The sequence below is a fragment of the Orussus abietinus genome, unplaced genomic scaffold, assembly GCF_000612105.2.
Source record: "Orussus abietinus isolate OABI.00-Male unplaced genomic scaffold, Oabi_2.0 scaffold54, whole genome shotgun sequence".
Lineage (NCBI taxonomy): Eukaryota > Metazoa > Arthropoda > Insecta > Hymenoptera > Orussidae > Orussus > Orussus abietinus.
In genome coordinates this window covers 556,312-576,071 of record NW_019394260.1, presented here as the reverse complement: position 1 = coordinate 576,071, position 19,760 = coordinate 556,312, and the positions used below count along the sequence as shown (strand labels likewise).

The 19,760-nt window shown below is 54.2% G+C and overlaps 1 protein-coding gene across 6 annotated transcripts in view; it reads right to left on the bottom strand.

The window, feature by feature from the left end:
• The window catches only part of LOC105700852 (ecdysone receptor), an 80,238-nt gene that overhangs the window by 7,950 nt on the left and 52,528 nt on the right, over positions 1-19,760 (bottom strand). Inside the window, exons 1-4 of one of the 6 annotated variants that reach the window (XM_012427076.2) lie at positions 8,078-8,489; positions 1,263-1,630; positions 789-1,058; positions 329-704 (exon numbers count right to left, since the gene is read on the bottom strand). In XM_012427076.2, coding sequence (XP_012282499.1) covers positions 329-704; positions 789-1,058; positions 1,263-1,630; positions 8,078-8,357 — 1,294 coding nt within the window. In that variant the 5' untranslated portion in view covers positions 8,358-8,489. Of the gene's footprint in view, positions 1-328; positions 735-788; positions 1,059-1,256; positions 1,631-8,077; positions 8,490-19,760 lie in introns of those variants that run through there. The other 5 variants (XM_012427067.2, XM_012427072.2, XM_023434774.1 and 2 more) reach the window with 5 other exon arrangements.

Genomic DNA, 19,760 nt, shown 5'->3' with positions numbered 1-19,760 from the left:
CTCTACCCTTCCTCTAAAAAGAGATGTCTTGGCTCCGGTCATATATCATATTAACGGGGAGTAAGTATTGTTTGCAGCAGATGCAAGACCGAGTCCAGACACTGTACGTCAATCGTTAACAAAATTGAGGGCTGTCCGCAATTTGCTTTAATATTTCATTGGATTTCTTTTTAGTGGTAGGAGTTAATAAAGATCTATCCGACCCGGGTGATTCTTTTTCTTCTAGAAAGTAATTTCTTCACCCAGGGTACACGCCTTGATAATGGCGACGCCTAAAGCCAAGCAATCTCTCCATAAAGCTGGTTCGGGTTTCCTTTAATGGTCTCACCGGAGAAAATGACGATGGCCGTGAGGAACGCGTACTCGGCGTTGTTGACCTTCATGGCGTACATCTGCCTGCAGAATCTGAGGAGGTCCTCTATGGTGTCGCCCATGCCAGCCAGGCTGTAGCTGTCACGGGAGTACGCCTGGTTGTTCGCGAAGACGATGCTGTCGCTCTCTACGTCGTACCTCCTGGCCATCCTGAGCATCATGACTTCGCTCGAGCAAGCCTTCAGCAAGGTGATCTGGTCCTCCCTTAACAGAGTGCCGAACCCAGGCAGACACTTCGCGAACTCCACGATCAGCTGGACCGTAAGGATCGTGATCTCGGTAATGTGCCTGTACTTGATCTCGCTAGGATCCTCCCCCTCGATAGGCCAGTTCTGCTGAGGCAAGCAGTTCGAGTCAAAATCCTGTCGACAAGAGCCCTAGATACGTGTCCAACGAAGCTTGGGTTGTATGCTTACCATGATTTGTTTCAGGTCCTCCTTGCTGGGCTGCTCGTACTTGTCCTGGTAGTGGACCAGCTTCTGGATGAGGTCCTGCTGATCGATGGTGAGCGGCTTGACTCCATTATGGGAAGACGCAGGCCGGAGTCCGATTCCGCTGGTGCTTCCGCTCATCGACAACGAGTCGGAATCCGCGGGCTCCATCTTCACTCCGACAGGATCAGCTCCCATCCCGGTCAAACTCCCAGGCGAGCCGTTCATCGTTGTACTATTTGGCTTATCCTTCTCCTATCGAAACAAAGAGTCCCCGTCAGAAACCATCGCCATGCTGGCCATGCACTAATCCGTGGACATACGAAAGAGTCGTCGGTGGCCGGTTTCTTCCGACATTCTTACCACGTATTTCCCTTTGCCTAATTCTACGACCGACCGACGACCCCCTTAGGCATGTCCTGGTCGAAACGAGGGAAAAAACGACATCCTTACCCCTACCTTCTGGGCCTTCTTCTCCTTGCGTTTCACCGCGCACTGGTATTCCGGTACGACGCACTCCGGTCGCATGCCTACCGTCAGGCACTTCTTCAGCCGGCACTCCTGGCACTTCCGGCGCATGTACATGTCGATCTCGCAATTGTTCCCGTACTTGCACTGGTAGACGGCGTTCTTGGTGATGCTCCTCCTGAAGAAGCCCTTGCACCCCTCGCAGGTCAGGGCGTTGTAGTGGTACCCCGACGCCCTGTCGCCGCAGACCAGACAGAGCTCCTCCTGCTGCCTCGGCGTCGGGCCCTTCTTCTTTTTCGCATCGCAACTGTCGGCGCTGTATCCGTTCAGCGAGCTCGGTGGCGAGAGGTCGTCCCTTCCTGAAAAAGCCAAAAATCGAGGATTATCACGAGCTCGTCGTCATCGGTTGTAACAGGGTTGGAAAGATTGACGATAAATGGCGTCTCCTTCAGGGCGCAGAAACGTTCGCTAATAGACGCCGGTAATGAATTTCAGATCATGATTAAGATGTTCGATTTTAATCGCGACGTCCGATATTAATAGCGACAGGTGTCGAATTTGAATAGCGACTGGTTTGGACAAGGGGAATGGCAAAGAAAATTTATTGACATTTTCAGGCGTAGCTTGGTTGTGCCTGAAAAATATATCGATTTTAATGGTCGACGCGACTAGGTCGCTTCACCGATTTCTCTCCTTTTTGAGAGAACCTAACGCATTAGGGGGACCCAGGTTCGGAGACTTCCGTTGCTTTGGCTTCGGTTTACAAATTATTCAAATTTCCTCCCGTGGGTAGGATCGCGCAAGAGGTTTCCGGTTGTTACAAGAGACCGCCCTGGGAGCAGTCCCCGGATCTTTGGGCCGGCTAGCCTAACCAGCGACGCGGCCACGTGACTCCATTACCCCTTTTATAACGTGAAACTCCTCGACTAAAACAAGCCGAAGTCACGGTCGGTGAAAGTACAAGGCGTTTCGTTCCACGTCCACCACGGCGAGCGTTCCTGGAGGGAACGCGCGCCGGTTCTCATCCGAAGCGGCCAGACGTCTTCAAAATCAGAAGGGACCCCTGAAGCGCCTAAGTCATCAACGTCCTATACCTTCCTCCATGACGAGGATAAAAAAAATGTGGGGAGCCTTGACCTTAAACTTGGACCCGAGGTTCCCTTTCCCTTCGACCGGTCGGAGAAACTCAGGTGAAAGTCGGCCCTAATTTATCGGGCCCTTCCGATTTCTAGGAGTCTAGATTAGATGCCAAAGAGGAGGAACCAGATGCGGCACTCAAGAGGAGGAATATATATTTTTTTAAAATTTCGTTTAGGTACCAACACCTGGACCTCTTGGAGGAGTTTAAGTCAGGTGTCGAAAGCATGGCGATTTCGAGGGATCTAGTCGAGGTACCTAGAAGAGGTACTCTTCAAGGAGTCTATATCTGGGAGGAACCTCAGGGGTGGACCTTGTCGAGATCTCGGCGAGAGATCCGGCCGCGTCTCAGGCCGGAGCAAATGGACTGCGACTGGGCATCATCCGAGCGAGACGCAGAGTAATAACCGAGTGACCACGTAGCCTGGTCAGTGTCTCAGTGTTCCAGACGAATGTTTTCGCCACGGCGAATAGCCGGACTCGTCGGCGAGGAGCGACGAATTCTCTCCTCTCCCGGCCGCGATGGCCGGCCAACGTGGTGCGCACCGTTGGGGAGAGCTCGCCTCGCCAGAGGAGAGAAGTGAAGGAGCAGGTTTCCTCGGTGGTTAGTAGCAAACGCGCCGGAGCACTGAGCGGCCTTGACTCTGCCGTGTATTTTCCTCCATCTTTCTTATTCTACCTTGCCTAAGAGCAGCGAGCGAAGCCTCGCGGAGGCGCCTCACCGGAGGAGAGCTCAAACAACGCGCGACAAGCGGTACGCGATAGGAGTCGACAAATATGGCCGTCCAAAATGGGGGACCGGAAATGACGTCCCCGTCCTCGAGGTCGAGGGCCTCCACGGAGGCTTGCGGTAATCCGCCGCCATTTTTTCCCAGCCTAGGCGGTACACTTTCTCCGTAAACTGCCGCGCGCGCCTCGAAAAAGTTGGTCGCCGGGCTTCTGGGTCGGGATGTGACTTCAAACCGGAGATTTCGGAGGCCGAACGCCGACGGGAGGACCTATTGAGTAATGCACGCAAAGCAGATTAAAATTCCTTCCATCGATATGGCGAGAATTCGGGTAAGAGGGTGAAGAGCGCATCGCCTGTGCGGACGGCTGGCATCGAAGTCTCCGGCTCGGCGAGACGTTCCGCGCTTGCCTCGTCGAAAAAAAAAAAAAAAATAGGTTATCAAAGGACGGATCGGACTATAAGGGCGGAAATTAGACAGTCGACTTTTCCATCGATATTACAGAAGTGGTCCAGCAACGATTGGAAACTGGAACGGCGAGAAGGGAGCGTCCAATCTCCGGTCGAAGGGACGCGTCGCTTTCTTGGGGGCCGGGCATCGAGGTCTCTCGCCTTAGATGACGTCGTACGCGTGTTTACAATCGGAGCGAGTCGGAATTTCGCAGGAGAACGAGAGGAAAGGAAGAGGACCAGAAGGGCAGGCAGCCTCCTCGGAGGCCGCTCTTCTCCCGGACCTCTCCTCGCCCCAAGATGGCGTCTTTACCGCCAGGAGAATACGGTAAACGCGTGCACGGTGCAGGGTTTCTCGTCCGCTCGATAGTTCCTCCAACGTCCTCCCTTCTGCACAAATACTCTGGAGTAAACGTACACAGGAGTCCCCGGAAAAGTCCGAATCTCGACATCGAAGGACAAACAGGACCTCGTGTAAACTCGAGCGGTGAAATAATCCCTCTTGCTCGCCGTGAAACCGATTTGCGCCGCAGGAGCGGAGTCAGTGGTCATCTCTCCTGGAACCACGGTCATGCCGTGGGCAGCCATGGTTGGTGGAGCTGTTGCGCAAGAAAATGACCAGTCAGCCCTGGCCTTGCCCGCCAGCGCGCGACGCCATCGCGTCGGCCTGTACACGCGGTGTACCATACTATGTACCAGCCATGTACAGGCCATATACACCGGGCACGCATGTAGACGTGGACGCCGAGGAGCGAGATCCACTTCGCCTCGCTTCGCTCTACTTTGACTGCTCCACGGCCTCCGCCACGGCCTATGTTTTCCTCTCTCTTTCCCCGGGCATAAATCTACGATACGATCGCCCATCTGCATGACGCCCCGTTTCCGCCAGCGGAAAACGGGCCTGGAAACCTCCAGCGCGTCTTATCAATCCTGGTTTTGGTCACCGGAAAAAATCGCCCCCGAGGACGCGCTCACCTCCTGGAAGCTTCCCAAGGTGTCTATTCGTTTTCTACGCAGAGATTCCCGCTCGTCACGCTTACGCCACCGCGGACCTGATTCTCATCTGGAGCGTGCGACGATAGCAAAGAGCGAAATCGCCCAGGAGACTCGGATTTAATACCCCGGGAGAGGAGCGGACCCGTCGTCGTTGGTTATCGGGGTGGGATGAGGTATTTCTGGGGGAGAGAAATGTCTATTTTCGACGCCCGATGGAGGTGGACCAAGATCCAGCACGATCTCCGGGTACTCTGAGGCATGGGGCTGGATTCTATGACTGGATTCGAGGTTAGAAGGGGGACCCGGTGAAATTTGTCCGCCGCGTGTCAATTGGTAGGTGCACGCGCGCACGTGGCGACACATAAACGATGACCTACTTCAAAAGCACTTCGTCGAAGCGATTACGAAGCCTCGTGCCGCTCGCCGGAAAAGAGAACGACCGGACTAGTCTCCTCTCGGACCAAGTCGTGATTCGGAAACAAGAGAAAAAGGGCCCAACGGACCGAGGCGGCCATTTCGAAATCCTCACGAGTCCTGGCGACCGTCCAAGCTTCACAAAAAAATCGAACGGGCCTCTGGAAAGATTGGGAAAATCCCACCGTTTTCGAGACCTCTTCCCCGGGGAGCTCAAGATTCAACCTCTTCCCCCATATCTCCTCTCCTCTCCTTCTTATCAAGTTCAAGAGTCCACTCCGGCGCACCGTATTGTTCTTTTCGAGATATTCAAGGCCCTACATCGTCACACTTTTTTCTTCTCCAATTCCGTTCCAAAATTCCTGACCTACCCTGATTAAAATCGATGGAAATTTACGTACATCGTTGCACGCTTCGGAACTTTAGTTTCACGTGTAAATACGTTAAATGGAAGAATTACAAATTATGAAGTGTATGAATACAGCCAACATTGTATATTTACCGTATTGGGGCGTTTTTACTAGAGTCTAATGTAACGTTACGTTATAATTTTCAATAATTCAATTCAGACGTTGAATGTGATGGTACAGAGGGAACGTAATTTGACTGTAACTTATAATGGCATGAAAATAACCAACGATTGAGTATGTCAATTGACATAGTCACATTTATCAGGGTAATTCGCCGTTCGCGATCCTTCCCCGCGGATTGCATTTTTAATATTTATATAAATATCGAAGAGTCCCCGCGGCGTATCCTGGGAGTAGCTGCCACTTCCCAGGGGTTTTTCCCGTCGAAAGTATCCCGACCGGGGAATCTCCATGCAGGGGGTTAGGAGTCATCCAATTCCGACAAGGAGCGGCGATCCGGTGTCACACCTGTAGGATGCAACCGGTTGTCACCCGGACGGTTCCTCGTCGAGCGAGAGTGACCTACTGACCCCTCGGACACGACCCAGGGCGAAAGATCGGAGTAAAGTCGTCTTCGGAAAATGGTCCAACCTCGAGGACGCTCCTAGAAGCGATTGTTCCCCGCGACAGGAAGGATAAAAGAGAAAGAGGGAAAAAAAAAGCAATCGACGCGCGTTTCTCCGCGCCCGAATTGGAGGAAGGCTCGAAGTGACCCACTTGTCGAGGAAGTCGCTCGCGATCGCCGATCGAATTGCCGATTCCGATCCGGTTTGCGACCTGGAGAGAGTCGATCGCTCCTCCCAGCCGCGAAAAACATACGCGTCCGTGAAGGGGACCGAGATGAGAGAAGAAGTGCCGGAGAAATCCAGAAACGAGAACCGAAGCGTCGCCTCCTCCCCGTCCGACTGGGCGCGTCGAGATAGGCGGCTGAACGGTACCGACGTTTAACCTCCAATTATCACCAGGGGTTGTTCGCTCCAAGGATTGTCTCCTTCCTCGGTATCTCACCGGCATTCTGGTCGAAGGTCGAGCCATTTCTCGAAACCTCTGCCGCGAGTCGATTCGTCACCGGCTCGCGATTCCGCCGATTCCGCACTCGAGGCGGGCAGAAACGGGAAGGTAACTTCCTTTTTTTACCTTCCCCAGGTTTTTCACCACCTCTACCGGCGCGACTTTACAATGTCCCTCGTTAAGAAGAACCCACGTAACGGGTGCACATAGCGGTTGCCGATCCTTGACCGGCCTTAATGAGAGATCGATAATCAACCGGTGACGTAACGTGAGAAGAAAAAAGAAACAGAAGAAGAAAAAACAACTCACCGAACCAGGGAAACGTTTCCTCAAATAGCATTAAAGAATCATTTCGATAATTCCAAGAATAATCATTGAATAAATTGGAATAAATCGTTTGGTCAACCGTCCTTCGTAGTTGTAACGATTTGAGTAGATTCGAGGGAAGTAACGACTCTGAATCTACAAAAAAAAAAAAATTCCTTCGGCACCCGAAGATCAATTTGCTTCGGGGAATTTTTTATTTCTCAGTGGAGGACGGATTTCGCCCTAGGGGAATAAAAATTGAGAATGCGGAGGAAGTAGCCCTTAAGGGTGGGACCAAGCCTTGGGAAAGTCGGAGTCTGCGGAGTGCCGTCTCCGCTGCTTCTGAGTCTATTCCGTGGTCCAAGGCCGGGATAACAGAGAGAGAGAGAGACACCCTGACTGGAGTAGGAGAGAGGAGGTCGTTTTTCGAGAGGCAAGAGCCGAGTTTAGTCGGCCGAGCCAATAAACGACCTTTAAAGGTGGCCGACCTGCTCGACAGCTGACATTACCCCACCGGCGACGACGTCGCTCTCGTCGGCTCTCAAAATGCCAACCATTGATCTCCCCGCCGGGTCACCGGCACTTTTTCGGCAGTCTAGAGATATTTGGGGGGCTTGGCCACCCTTTACTCCCAATTCTCGGGATCGAAAATGTGGACAAGGTCGGGATAATTCCGACAATACGACAATTAATCCTCGGAGGCCTTCTTCGGCCGCCATGTTCGATCCTCGTCCGTGCCATGTTCTCCATCATGGTCGACGCGACGCACTGGCGAACAGCGCAATTACGAAATCGCTGCCGATTGCGTAACAGAGCTCGGCACGACGCGAACGATTCTCTAAAAGCCCTTTGCGCAACCCGTAGTCGGATCGGCCGGGAAGCTGTTCCCAAAAGCGAAAATAGGTCGCGCCCGTCTTTCGGGACCGCGGCGTCGAGGCGCTTTAAAGAAACGAGTCGATGGTCCACAAGGAGAAGAAGTAAGGAAAATTGATAAATGCGGTATAATGCAGGAAGTTAATCACGGATCAAGTTCCTAATGAGGACCAAAATCGACGCAAGTCTTCCTTGCCTGAACACCATTCTGCGCAACTATTAGAGTATATGCGAGACCAAGGCCCTTTGCTCGCCCCTGGAACTTGGAATTGGAATCGGAATATAAGTGAAAAACGAAAAAAAGAAAAAAAAAAATTCTAAAAGTGGAGGGAATCACTCCGAGCGGTTTAAATCGCTCCCAGCCTCCCACGGAGGTAGACTTCGAGAGATTTCGGGGGGAAGTCAACGCGTAGGGTCGAAAAGGGCCCATTTGGTGTGTCCAAAAATGGGTCCGTCGAGAGTTAATGGTGTTCAAGGTATACCTTCGATGTTTGTGGGGCACGGGGAAGAGGACTCGTTGGAGATGAGTCCCAGTCGCTGGGGCGCCCCGGTTTGTAGCCCGCGGTGGAGGTCAAGGTCCCAGAGCTGCAGCTCCTCTCCTCGAGGCGCGGCCTCGGGTGGGGTGGCGGGCTGGAAGTGGGGCGGGGGCGAGAGGACGCCGCTGCTGGAGACCTCGGGGCTGGACTCCTGGAGGCCTCCTAGTCGGCCACCCCAGCGGCGCTTCACCCCCGCCATGGGGACCCGGGGCATCGTCTGCAGCATCCCCCCGCCCTGGTCCTCCTTCGGGTCGACCTGGACCGCGGGATCCACTTTTCCTCGGGGGTCCCAAACCGTCGCCAACCTCCCCTCGAGAGTCACCCTCTCTGGGCCGATGCTTCGGCTCTTCCGGTCCCCTCTTCTCCAGGAGCAGAGGACGAGACCCCTGACGCGCGGCCCCGAGAGTCTGGACCAGGTGACGCGATCTCCCGACTCCAAGGTCGCGGGACAGAGACTCTCAGCTGGTTCCTGGACGATCGTACCCGGCACCTCGGTCAAGAGTATCCGACCCTCTCCTCGCCTTTCCACCCCGGCATGTCCTCGATATCCCGTAACCTTTCTTCAGGAACTATTTAATTTTTTTTTTCTTCTTCGTATATCTCTTCTCTAGGTGCAGCGGACGAGGCCCTTGCCTCGCGACCTGGAGACGCGGTCTCTTGGTTTCAAGATCCCAGGGTGCACTCGCTCCGTTGGTTCCTGGACGGTTTCAGGTTGGTCAGATGCAGCACCCGATCAAGAGTACCGGTCCCTCCCTCGCCCTTCCTGCCCTGCATGTCCCCGAAGGGGTGCCGCACTCCCGGGAGGCCCCCTCCAACGGCCGCTCGGGTCGAGTCTCGGCCACGAGGAAATGGGGTCAGGATCGCGCAAAAGGGAACGCGCTCGCCGTGGCAATGTCAACCGGCGGCGCCGGCGCGACTCCGCCTGCTGCTCATGCTGGGGATCGGCCGCGCAGACGCGTCCCTCGGGTGCCGCTGAGAGTCCCGATTCGGGTCACCCGAAACTGGAGCGAGGGAGGGCTTCTGGATACAAGGATGATCTCGATGATCTCGATGATTTCAATGATCTCAACGATCCCAATAATCCCAACTACCCCAGAAACAAACGCCTCCCTTTAAATGGCTTGCTCGATCAACCTTATCACATCCGAGAACGCCAGAGATCTCTTGATATCGGCTCGCTGACAGAACTTCCACAGCTTCTTGTAGAACCTGAAGAGGTTCTTCACGATCCTCCACAGGACTACGAGGCTTATCTTCCAGATAGATGTCCAGTTGTTAGAATGGGCCTCGGAACCGTGTCTTGCTCGAAGGGTGGTAGGATCTTTTGTTTTCTTCACTAATGGGGCAGTTTTTCCGGGATTGTACGGCTCCACTCGAAGAAACGCGATCACCTGTCGGGTCACTCACCCGGTCCACCCTGGCTGGCTCACCCGACCGACGCGGAGGTCCTCTCGCGACAGCGACCCGTCATCGACTGAATCGCTCCGCGAGGCACGAGGAGTTCCACCTCCAGCCGCGCTCCCCAGGAGAGGAGGTGGAAACTCGGCGTGACTTTCACTGTCAGGGCGCACCCTGCAGGCCACGGGGTGCCCCTCCAGGACGTCCTTCTCTTTTTTTTTTCCCCCCGAGTTTTCGAGAAATCCCTTCCACCTTGGAATGCGCCCTTCCACCTTGAAGGCCAGTTTTTCTAAGCAACCTCGTGGCGAGGCGTGACGCGACCCCCCTGAAAACCTGGAAGAGGGATTTTCTTCGGCCTTTCGTCCAGATCTTCAGGAAATTTGACATTAGGGTCTAATCCAGCATACCCAGATTTTCCGTGCGAGGTGACACCGAAAAATGCTATTTCGCATCGCGATGCACTTTATTTTCTAATCTGCGGTGCAGTAAGACGGCCTCTTCTGGTCTATCGGCGCTTCTAGGTCATCGAGGACCCGACCTGGGGCGACCTGGTCTTATCGGAGCGCCAGATAAAAGCTTCCTGCCCCTCTCCGATCGTCGCCATCGCTGCTCGACCCTGACCTACGGTCTCTAGGCCGCGATCGTTCCCGACCTCTTGCATCTCTAAAGTGGTTGCAGCTGATGCACCGATTCTGCGAAAAAACCACGCATGCGTCGATCGGTCACCGATCCCTCGTCGGATAGAGATCGGGATGTCGAAATCGCGTCTCTATATGGACGAGTCAAAGTTTCAAACGTTCCGAGAGGGCTCCGGAGAGGTTGGACTTCCTGCTCGTCTAGGAGGAAATTCAACCTCCAGGAGAGGATGATCTGTTATGTCGCAATCGGGCGCCGCGACGTCGTCGGCTCTTAGAAGGAGCCTTGGCGACTCTCGCGTTCATTAGTCATCGATAAGCCCGCTAACGAGCCCGTTATCCTCCTCTCGAGGCGAATGGCGTCGCTCCTCCTCGCTCTTGACACTCGGTCGCCCTTAGTTACGCAACCGACGAAGACGCTCCTCTTGGCGGAACCGATCCACTGGTTGGCTGCAGGGCGTTCCTAGGATCGTTTTTCGACGCCTCGAGGCCAAAATCAGACTGTCAACCGTCAACATTAGGGGCACTGTCCACCTCATAACCTGACACGCGTAAAAAAAGAAAAACCAGGTGTCTTGTATTATGCGAAGTACCGCACCCTATGTCAGAAGCGACAAAATGGGTGAGGTACATTTGTGACATTTTCAGGTAAGGATGGGAGGAAAGACTCATGGGATTTATCCATGGATTATCCAGCACCATGGTGCCCGTAGTATGCACCGAAATAATCGAGGGTCCCTAATTTCATTCATGGAGGGACCAACACTTTGCGACACCGGTCGGAAGGATATCTGTGTCAGTTTCCAGGAGAGCGTCCTCGCACGCGTTCCAGGGGAGAAAGATGGAAAGTAGGTCCAGGCTGGGCGGATTTTCCGGGTCGCCGAGGCATCTATGCATTCGTTGGCCTGGTTTCCCTGGCCGTGACCCACCCCGAGCCGACCAGCCCCGGGGGCCTCGCGCGTTGCAGAACTGCACACGGATTGCGCAGCTGTTCAGGGTTGCACCCCCACGAGCGCACCAGGGCGAGGGTGGGCATCGCTCCCTGGTATATATCGCAGGGCGTAGGGTGTAACAGGTGGATGACGTGACCCCAGGGGTCGGCACCCCCCGAATGGGTGGATCTCTGCCGGATGCACTTCTGGGCTGCGTCTCGCTCCTGCACCCTCTGCCATTGAGAGAAACCCCCGCTCCCAGAAAATCGACACGGATCCGATTGGAAGTCCAGATTCCCAGTCATTCGGGGACCTGGTTTCATCTTCATGGAGCGTCTAAAAGGATCCGGTATCCGGGGAAGATCTTAACCAGCTCCCACGCGATGCACAGGAGGTGCATCTGTTTTCTGGCGTCTGGTTCTCACACCGGTCCAGAATTGACCTAGTAAATTGGCCAGGAGGTGGAGGGCATAACTGCTGACGTAATCAGCAGGTTATCCTCGTAACTGACCCACCTCCCGTCGAGACGGCCCCAGATTTAAATTCCCGTAAAGATGATATCCCGGGGGACCGGGAACGGGGGCCAGCCGGCAGACCGTGAACTTGAACCCGAGCCCGATCCCTAACCCAGACCCGGACCCAAACCAGGAGGGGTCTGGCCAGGTACGGTCTTTTACCTATACAGGCGCGTCCAACACCTGGAAAGGTGCAGGAAGGTGTAGCATCGTCGATGAGTCAGGTGCTCGGCAGGGCGAAGAGTTGCGTGGCTGACCACACCTGTGCCTGGAGGTCGCAGACGTGGGTACCTCGTTCGCGCCCAATGGCCACGACCTTCCTCCCTTTCGACTTCCTCCAGGAGGATTCCTCGGACGACAGCTGTTCCACGAGGAGGGGTCCCCCTTTCCGACCTTGGCCCGGACCTAGCCATGCGACGCCCAACACGTCGTTCGCGTTTTTTAGGGCCGCGTCACTTCGCCGCTGCAGTCGGAAGCGCGCCGGACGGCCTCTACTCCCTCGTTACGCGCACTTACGCGTATGGGTGTCATTTCCGTCGTGGAAAACAGTCATCGCGGTAGAGTGGAGTCTTTCCAGGTGAGCGAAATCGACCGGGGTGGAGATGATCCCCCGTTTGACGGTAGGAGTCGGGAACGAGGTGTGTCCTTTAGATTGCAGCATGCTCGTATGCACAAGATCGGTCGTTGCGTGCGCATGCGCCGGTCTGTTAACCTCAGGGCCGTGGCTGGAGACTTCAGGGCGACGATCCGAGATCGGACCCCAGGGTAAAGTGCACCATCCTCAGGGCGATCGGCGACTTCTCGCTCTCTTTCGCTGGGTAGGAATAAACCGCGGGAACGGATGCCGAGTTATGACTAATTCTTCGCTGGCCGTCCATGGAAAAACGGAAGGAAATTATGCCACGTGCTGAGAAGTCACGCTCGCCGAGGTGCCGCGACCTCGAGGTGAGATTTACGAGCTCCGTCCTGCGAGATGATCACCTCCCGAGGGGGCTGTCCTGGTATTCCCAGAGAATTAGGGACGTCTTCCTTTCCCCAGGTTTTGGGAAACTGTCCCCTGGACTTTCGTGTCTCACGTCGGGGCCGACGATTCGTCTACTAGCGCAAAGTGTTGGACGTGTCCGGCATCTCTAAAGGTAGCCATCCAAAAATAAACCGTAGGGATGCGCTGTACAGCTAAATCGAGATCTACGGTGTCTACGCGGTGGATCCGTGGATCAACTAAATCTGGAGAAACTCATCGCGGCGATTTATCGCCACGCAATCAGGCTTTTCAAATGTAGCTGGATTTTTCGGTAAATCTTGTTGCCAGCTTAATATTTTCTCCGCGACCCTGACTTGTACGGGACTGCTGGGAACGTCTTGAAACCAAAGATCTCCCTTGGAGGAAAGGAACTGCACGTGGCTGATGAAGGGGGTGGAAGGAACCGCGGCCATTTTTCATTACACCCTAGACCCACCTGAACTAACACATTTTATACAATCCTAAGTTCTGGAGTGCCAATTGGCACTATGTCGAAGGTTTCCACCCGAGGTGCCTTGGGTACTACGCCCCTGAGCCGACAGGAACTCGAAGGACGACAAGTCAGTCCGGGAGACGAGCACGCGAGAGACGGAAGAGGAGACCTCTCAGGGCCGTTCACGGCGAACGAGAAGATCCTTGGTTCACGGCCGCGTAATCGGCCTGCCGTTGCCTTGGACTTCCTCTGCGATCCTGCCGCTCGGTGTCCGCGCAAGTGCGCGCAACGAGTACTTGCAATAATGAATAGCATTAGCGAGGGCTCCATGCGTGTGCGCGCAGACCAGGGCGTACCGAGCATTAAACGTATTAAACGCTGCCAAATGGCACAGCGCCGCAGCGAAGGGTGCGCTCTAACCTCGCGAAACCTCGGTAAAAAAAGGTTTCTCACCCGAGCCCAAAGAAGCAAACCCAGGATCTACCCCTCTGCCCTCGAACCCACGGTACAAAAAGACAGTCCAGCCTCTTCTTGCGCCCAGCATCCGGCATCCTGCAACATGGCGGCCTTAACTCCCCGTCTATGGTCCCATCTCTCCCAAGAAATTCATTTGTAATGGTACCCCCCATACATTCTTAACATTTAACGAGCACCATAATCAATCCGTCAAAACGGTGGAGTACACCTTGTTTCCCCATCTTATCTGCACCGAAGAGGCGGGGAATTACATCACGCATAGGAACCTTACGCTCGAGATGTCCGCCGAAATGGAGGCGCTGACGAAAGTGGAGGATAGCCCCGATAACCCCGACTTTACGTCGCTAATGACTCGCTTCTTTTTCATTTTCCTTTATTTCCCTCTGAAAAAGAACCGCCGAGGGTAATCAGCTGACGCGAACAGACGCGAGGTGGTATCGGCGGTGACGCTCGCGTGTCCTACCGCGCGATTAATCGGCTGTCGTTCTTTCTTCGGGTAAAAATGCCCCGGTTACGTAAAAAGCGTTGTAACGAGGTGGATGGAAGAAGTGGCGAAGGTCCTCGCCGGGAAGAGAGAGACCAACGGAGGACGAGTTGACTACGAGGCTACGAGTGTTACCGCACAGTGGCCACGTTAATGACGTACGATCGACACAACGCGATCGTAACGCGGTGGAGGGAATGGTGTTGGTGAAGAGAGACCGGACATGATTACCGAGTCGCGTGAAGCTTCGTTGAACACTGCGAGGCCTTCGCCACGCATCGAGGCTTTCGAAGGCGGCAAAGTGCCTTTCGAGTCGCGAGCGAAGTTCAACGAAGCTTCGCTTCGACTTCGCCATCCGTTTCCCACCTACTTTTCTCACGCGACGCTGGTAATAAAAAAGGGGAATCATAGATATCGTGGAAAAAAGGAATAAAAAAAGAAACACACACACACAACCCGAGATTCCGTTTTCGATTATTGGGAAGCGAGGTGGAAATGACTGCGCTTCCCCTGGCACCGGATTGGGCACTTCCGGTGCTCGCTGGTGTTGCACGGATTTTTCCACGGTTTTTTGTCGGGAGATAATGGGATCTCTCCCAGGTGAGAATGGCATTTTCCATGGGGTTCGGGCCGATGGTTGTACTCGTTTCTGTGGCCATGGGCCAGGACATTCGTCCTGGTCCTGGCTTAGGATTAAGTCCCAGGAGCTACTTTGTACCTTCGCAAAAATCGCTTCCCCGCAACCTGTTGTTCCGGGGAAGTTTCCGGAAGTCCGGCTCGGACGCGGAGGAAACGTGCCTTCTGCAGCGGGCGGATCGTCGCCGCAGCATTGTCGAGGATTTTGCATGGCGACCACATCCAGGAAGCGATGGCGGTCCTTTCGTGCCAGGAATCAAGGCGAGGTTGTTCTCCACTCCCCATTCTGGATTTTGTGGAAACCCTTTTTTATCCTAATTCTCGTCGGCACCGAAACTGAGTGAGACGATCGTCTTCAAGGCAACTCCACCAGGCGCGGGCTTCGCCTTTGTCGGCACATCTTTCCCCAGGTCCTCATTCATGTTCCCGCGAGGCGATTACCGTCCCCCAGGAGGACATTCATGCAAATTGCAAACTGCAAATTGACAATTGGCAAGGTGCACCGCCAGGTCGGGCCCGTCACGTGCACCTTTGCGGATCCTCCGGTCGCGCGAATTACCATGACAATCCTCGACTCGATTGGGCGGTAGGTTTGCGAGGACGAAGAAAACCGAGAAGAGGGTGCCAGGAGGTAGTTAGGTCCGCAGAAAGAGTGCCAGGTGCAGGGGCGAGAAACAAAATGGAAAGGGAAAAAGGAGGAAAGGGGAAAAATGAGAAAGCTCGTCCTCTGCCGTCCATTCGAGGTGTCCACTCGCGACAACTTGGCCCAATGACCAAGTTAATTAAAGATGGCGGCCAGGGGGGAAACAAGGACCGCTAACGAGAAATAAAGTCAACGGGCACTCCGGAGTCCTTATTCCCTCGGAATAAATCCAACGTACTCTCGGGTACGATGCATCGGTTTGCCCGTTCCTCCGGATCCAGCCTCCCATTGGCCACTGGCGTTGATTAAGAATGGTCGGCCAAACGAGGAGCGGCGCATACATAAAGCCTCGTTAAATATCGAATCCCTCTGAATCCCAGAACCTCTAAAAGTCGAAGTGGGGGTCGTCTCTGCAGGTCCGTATGCATAATCGTGCACGAGAAACGGTACGTGTTCCCGGCAATCTCTACCCCGGGCTCCTTGATCGCTGGAGGGCCGGCGAATTCATGAAAGACAAACGAACGGACCAATTAGAGGGTTTCAGTTCACTCGAGAGAGGGAGAGGCTCGTCCACTTTAGGAATCGCGACGTATCCGCCGTCGAAGCTCGTTAATTCTTTTAAGGCCACTCTCGTAGGCCGCGAGCTCTCTTAAGAATTCCCTCAAAGCGAGGAATCCTCTCTCTCTCCCGATGGAACACCTCGCTCTAAGGGAAGAATCCGGGAATAAGGGATTCGTCTCCCCTTTCGTTCGGCTCCGAGACAATGGGGACTCGATTTTGCTTCCCACTTTACAAGTGAAACGAAGTCGAGCGATCCAGTCCCACTGCTTGAGTGATACACTTTCCGATGTTCGGCCCGTGGCATGTTCCGAGACATGGGTCCAACAGTGGAAATAAAAAGAAAAGGCGAGGCGCGAGACGCGAGGACAAGAGCCGAGCGGCGGCCATCTTGCTTTCCCGGCGTCCTCGCGTAGCCGAAGGAATACCAAAAGAACTTCAAATTCACGGCAACTGTTACGGTAGTTTGCACTCTTTATGTCGGAATTGGGGTATGGTCTCTTTTTAGAGCCTTCGCGCCTTGAGAAAGTCCCCTGAGGGGTTTAAATTTATATTTAAATCCCGTATTCCTAGACCCGGGACCTCTCGTCCAAGATGGCGGACTCCGGGCGAGAAGTCGACTCTCGCTCCATCCGAGCCTTTCGCATCCCTTGGAAGCGCCCCCTTTGAAAACTTGCCGTAATCTCCGAAGGAATGCCGCTTTCTCGTCTCGTAAAATCTCCAGGTAGAGGCACGTCAGGTGCCCTACGGACAGGACTAGGCGAGGTAGGGTCGTTCAACGCACTCGAGGAAAAACCCGGGGCAGATCCTGCGATGAGTTATCTAATCGAGAGAGAAAACTGAGCCCAGAGGTTCGCAGGCCAGTCCCGAAGCTAATTTCGAGTGAAATCGAGGTCCCGTAGGGAAAATAATGGGAAAGAGCGCCATCCTCCGGTGTCCCCACCCTGGCCGAGAATTCGGCCCGGCAGGTGAGAGCCTCTAAATCCGAGAGAGAGAGAAAAAAGGAGAGAGAGAGAGAGGATGCCGACTTAACGGTACCCTCTAAGCATCCAGCATACGGCAGGATCTCAAGGATTCCCTGGCAAGGATGTGTCAGTGACTGGGGCCAAATTCCGAGGACCTCCGCTCTAGCTGGGCTAAATTCCGAAAGGACTCTCCCCGAATTCGATTAACCCAGATCGCGGCTCGAGGGTCCTCTCCCTTCCGGATTCCCTAAATCCAGACCCAGGTGCAGATGTTAAAAGGACCATAAACGGAAATAAACGCGAGGATAAGAATTTACGGGGCCGTTCACTGGGAAGCCATTGGAACCGATCGCCTTCAAATGTCCAGTAAACAATGAGATTCGCTAACGAGGGACGTGTGGTCTAATAATTGTGACAATTGTCTCGGTGATTTCTGCTCGCGATGTCCAGCATTAAAATCCATGATCTCCCGAGTGAGTCGATTAAGGATCCCCCCCAAGTCTTGAATTTCTTCGCCGTCCTTATCATCCGGCTCTTTTTTCTTAACTGGGTCTGGACGCGATCTGGAGTGTTGGATGGGACGAGGAAAAGAGAAAAACGAATTAACCCCGATTGGCTTCGCGCGTCTTTCCGAATCCCGTGGGCGGACCAGATGGCGAGGACCACGATGACGAGGTACGTCATCCTCGCATCCGTGGTGCCCCTTCGAGGTCGCGCGTAGGTGCGAGACTATGCTCTCAGCAGTCAAGGGGACTTCGCACAAGGCGATGGTATTCGCAACGATGATCGCAATCGCGCGATCGATCGCGCATCGCAAGCGCACTACCGCGGGCGTCGGTTATTAGGTCATAGTCTATAAACGGGTCATTACCTCCAGTCCGTCCGTCAGCCACGAGTTGAATCAACAAACCGCGATGACATCCTCGCGAAAACCTCGGACTCTCCCCGCGATATAAAGAAAGTATTCATATAAGAAATAAAGGCGAGGCGAGACCGACATCCGAGTCACATCCAGCGGTTCATTCGACGTCCCTCCGAATTCCAGCTAATGATTTCAAACTTTACCGCGAGTACATCTTAATGAAAGGTCCCGCGGAAGATGATTTTTAATGTAAAAAATTGAAAAAAGCTGAAAATTCACGGAAATGCCAGTTCTTATAGGGCCTCCAAATCGTGGGATTTCATACTACGTGTATGTACACGCCTTAAAGAAGGTCCTGACCCCCATGAAACTTAATTGTTCAATAGAAAAAATATATGAAAAGTAGAAATTTTATGAAAATGTAGGCTAGTAGATAGGGCCTCCGAATTTCCGGGGATTTCATGGGATTTTATCAATTTATGTGCCACGATTGAAAAAATTGAAAAAAGCTGAAAATTCACGGAAATGCCAGTTCTTATAGGGCCTCCAAATCGTGAGATTTCATACCACGTGTATATGCACGCCTTAAAGAAGGTCCCGATCCCCATGAAACTTAATTTTTCAATAGAAAAAGAATTAACAAAAGTCGAAATTTCATGAAAATGTAGGCTAGTAGATAGGGCCTCCGAATTTACGCGGATTTCATGGGATTTAATCAATTTATGTGCCACGATCGTCCAAGTGTTATGATTTGTTGATGTGTATGGCGCCACTTAAGGGTTGCCTTAAGGTTATGTCAAAGAAGGGAGGCGTGACGGTAGCGTAAGAAGCCCTCGAACGGTGCCAGGCTCGGGTGCTCGCCCGGAATTTGCATCCGCCGAAACTCGAAGGGAGGGCTGGCGACACTCGAGGGGCGAGCAAGCGAGAGAGAGCGAGGAAAGTGGCCAGACGGGAGGGAGAAGGAAAAGGTGCGAAAGGGGCCGGCGCCAGCCGGGAGCAGCACTGACCCGCGCAATGCGCGTCGCTCGGGTCAGGTCAGGGGCGCAAGGCGTCGCGGCGCACCGAGGCTGCACCTCGCGCCGGCCAATTGCAGCGGGCTGAGCGCCTGGGAAGGGTATGGTGCTGGAAACGGGGTCAGCACCCACGTCATCGGCGGCCACGAGCGACCCCATGGCCTTCCGCGCGAAACCCCATGACACACTTTCGCGGCGATGCCTCAGGATGCACCGGGACGAATCGAGCCGACCGCACGCACGGGGTGCATCGATGCCGGGTCGTGGAAGGGCGACCCGATTCCAGGGACTCCAATGAAAGGGATTTTCCATCCCTGGGGATGAGATTCTCGGGACAACTGATGTGGTTTTCGGGAACCTACTCGGAATAGCTGAATAGGGTACGTTGCATCGCGATCATTCAGGGTAGTCGTAGATCGAGATGCCGGTCACCGGGTCTCGGGGTTGCCCTCGGGGTGGCTCGGTTAAAACTCGACACCCCCTTTCCCGTCTTCCCGGGGGATAGACGGCGACCCCGCCGGCCTGGATGCAGCGGGTGCAACGGGGTGCAACGGGCTGCAACGAGCGCACGGGGTAACTGGGTCAGAGCCAGATATCGACATCTTACCAACCCCTGCTCCGCGGCTCGGTACCCTGGGTGAAGCATTCATCCCGGATGCGTCGACCCTGTCCTCCGTGGGAAACAGTCCCGAATTCGAGTTCTAATCCCGAACTTGGAAAGGTTATCGGCGTAATGCATGGGTCCACTGCACATTTTGCATCTCCTTTTCGGAAAATCATTTCAAAGTCTCGCGATCGTTCGATGCGGGATTTATCGATGGTATCTCCTCTGTGGTGCATCTTCTTCGTTGAAAAAAAAGGAAAAAAGGATCATTTCGGTCTCATGGTCGGTCTTTGGCAGTGAACTTTGACGCAGTGCGTGATCCAACGCTATCCACCGGAACGGTGCACCGGGGGAACGCGATTCGCTCGCCGGTCGAGAAGTTAGCCTTCTCCTAGGAGGAGAAGGTTGAGGTCTGAGTTCGAGGCCAGCTTCCTCACTTTCTCACACTCG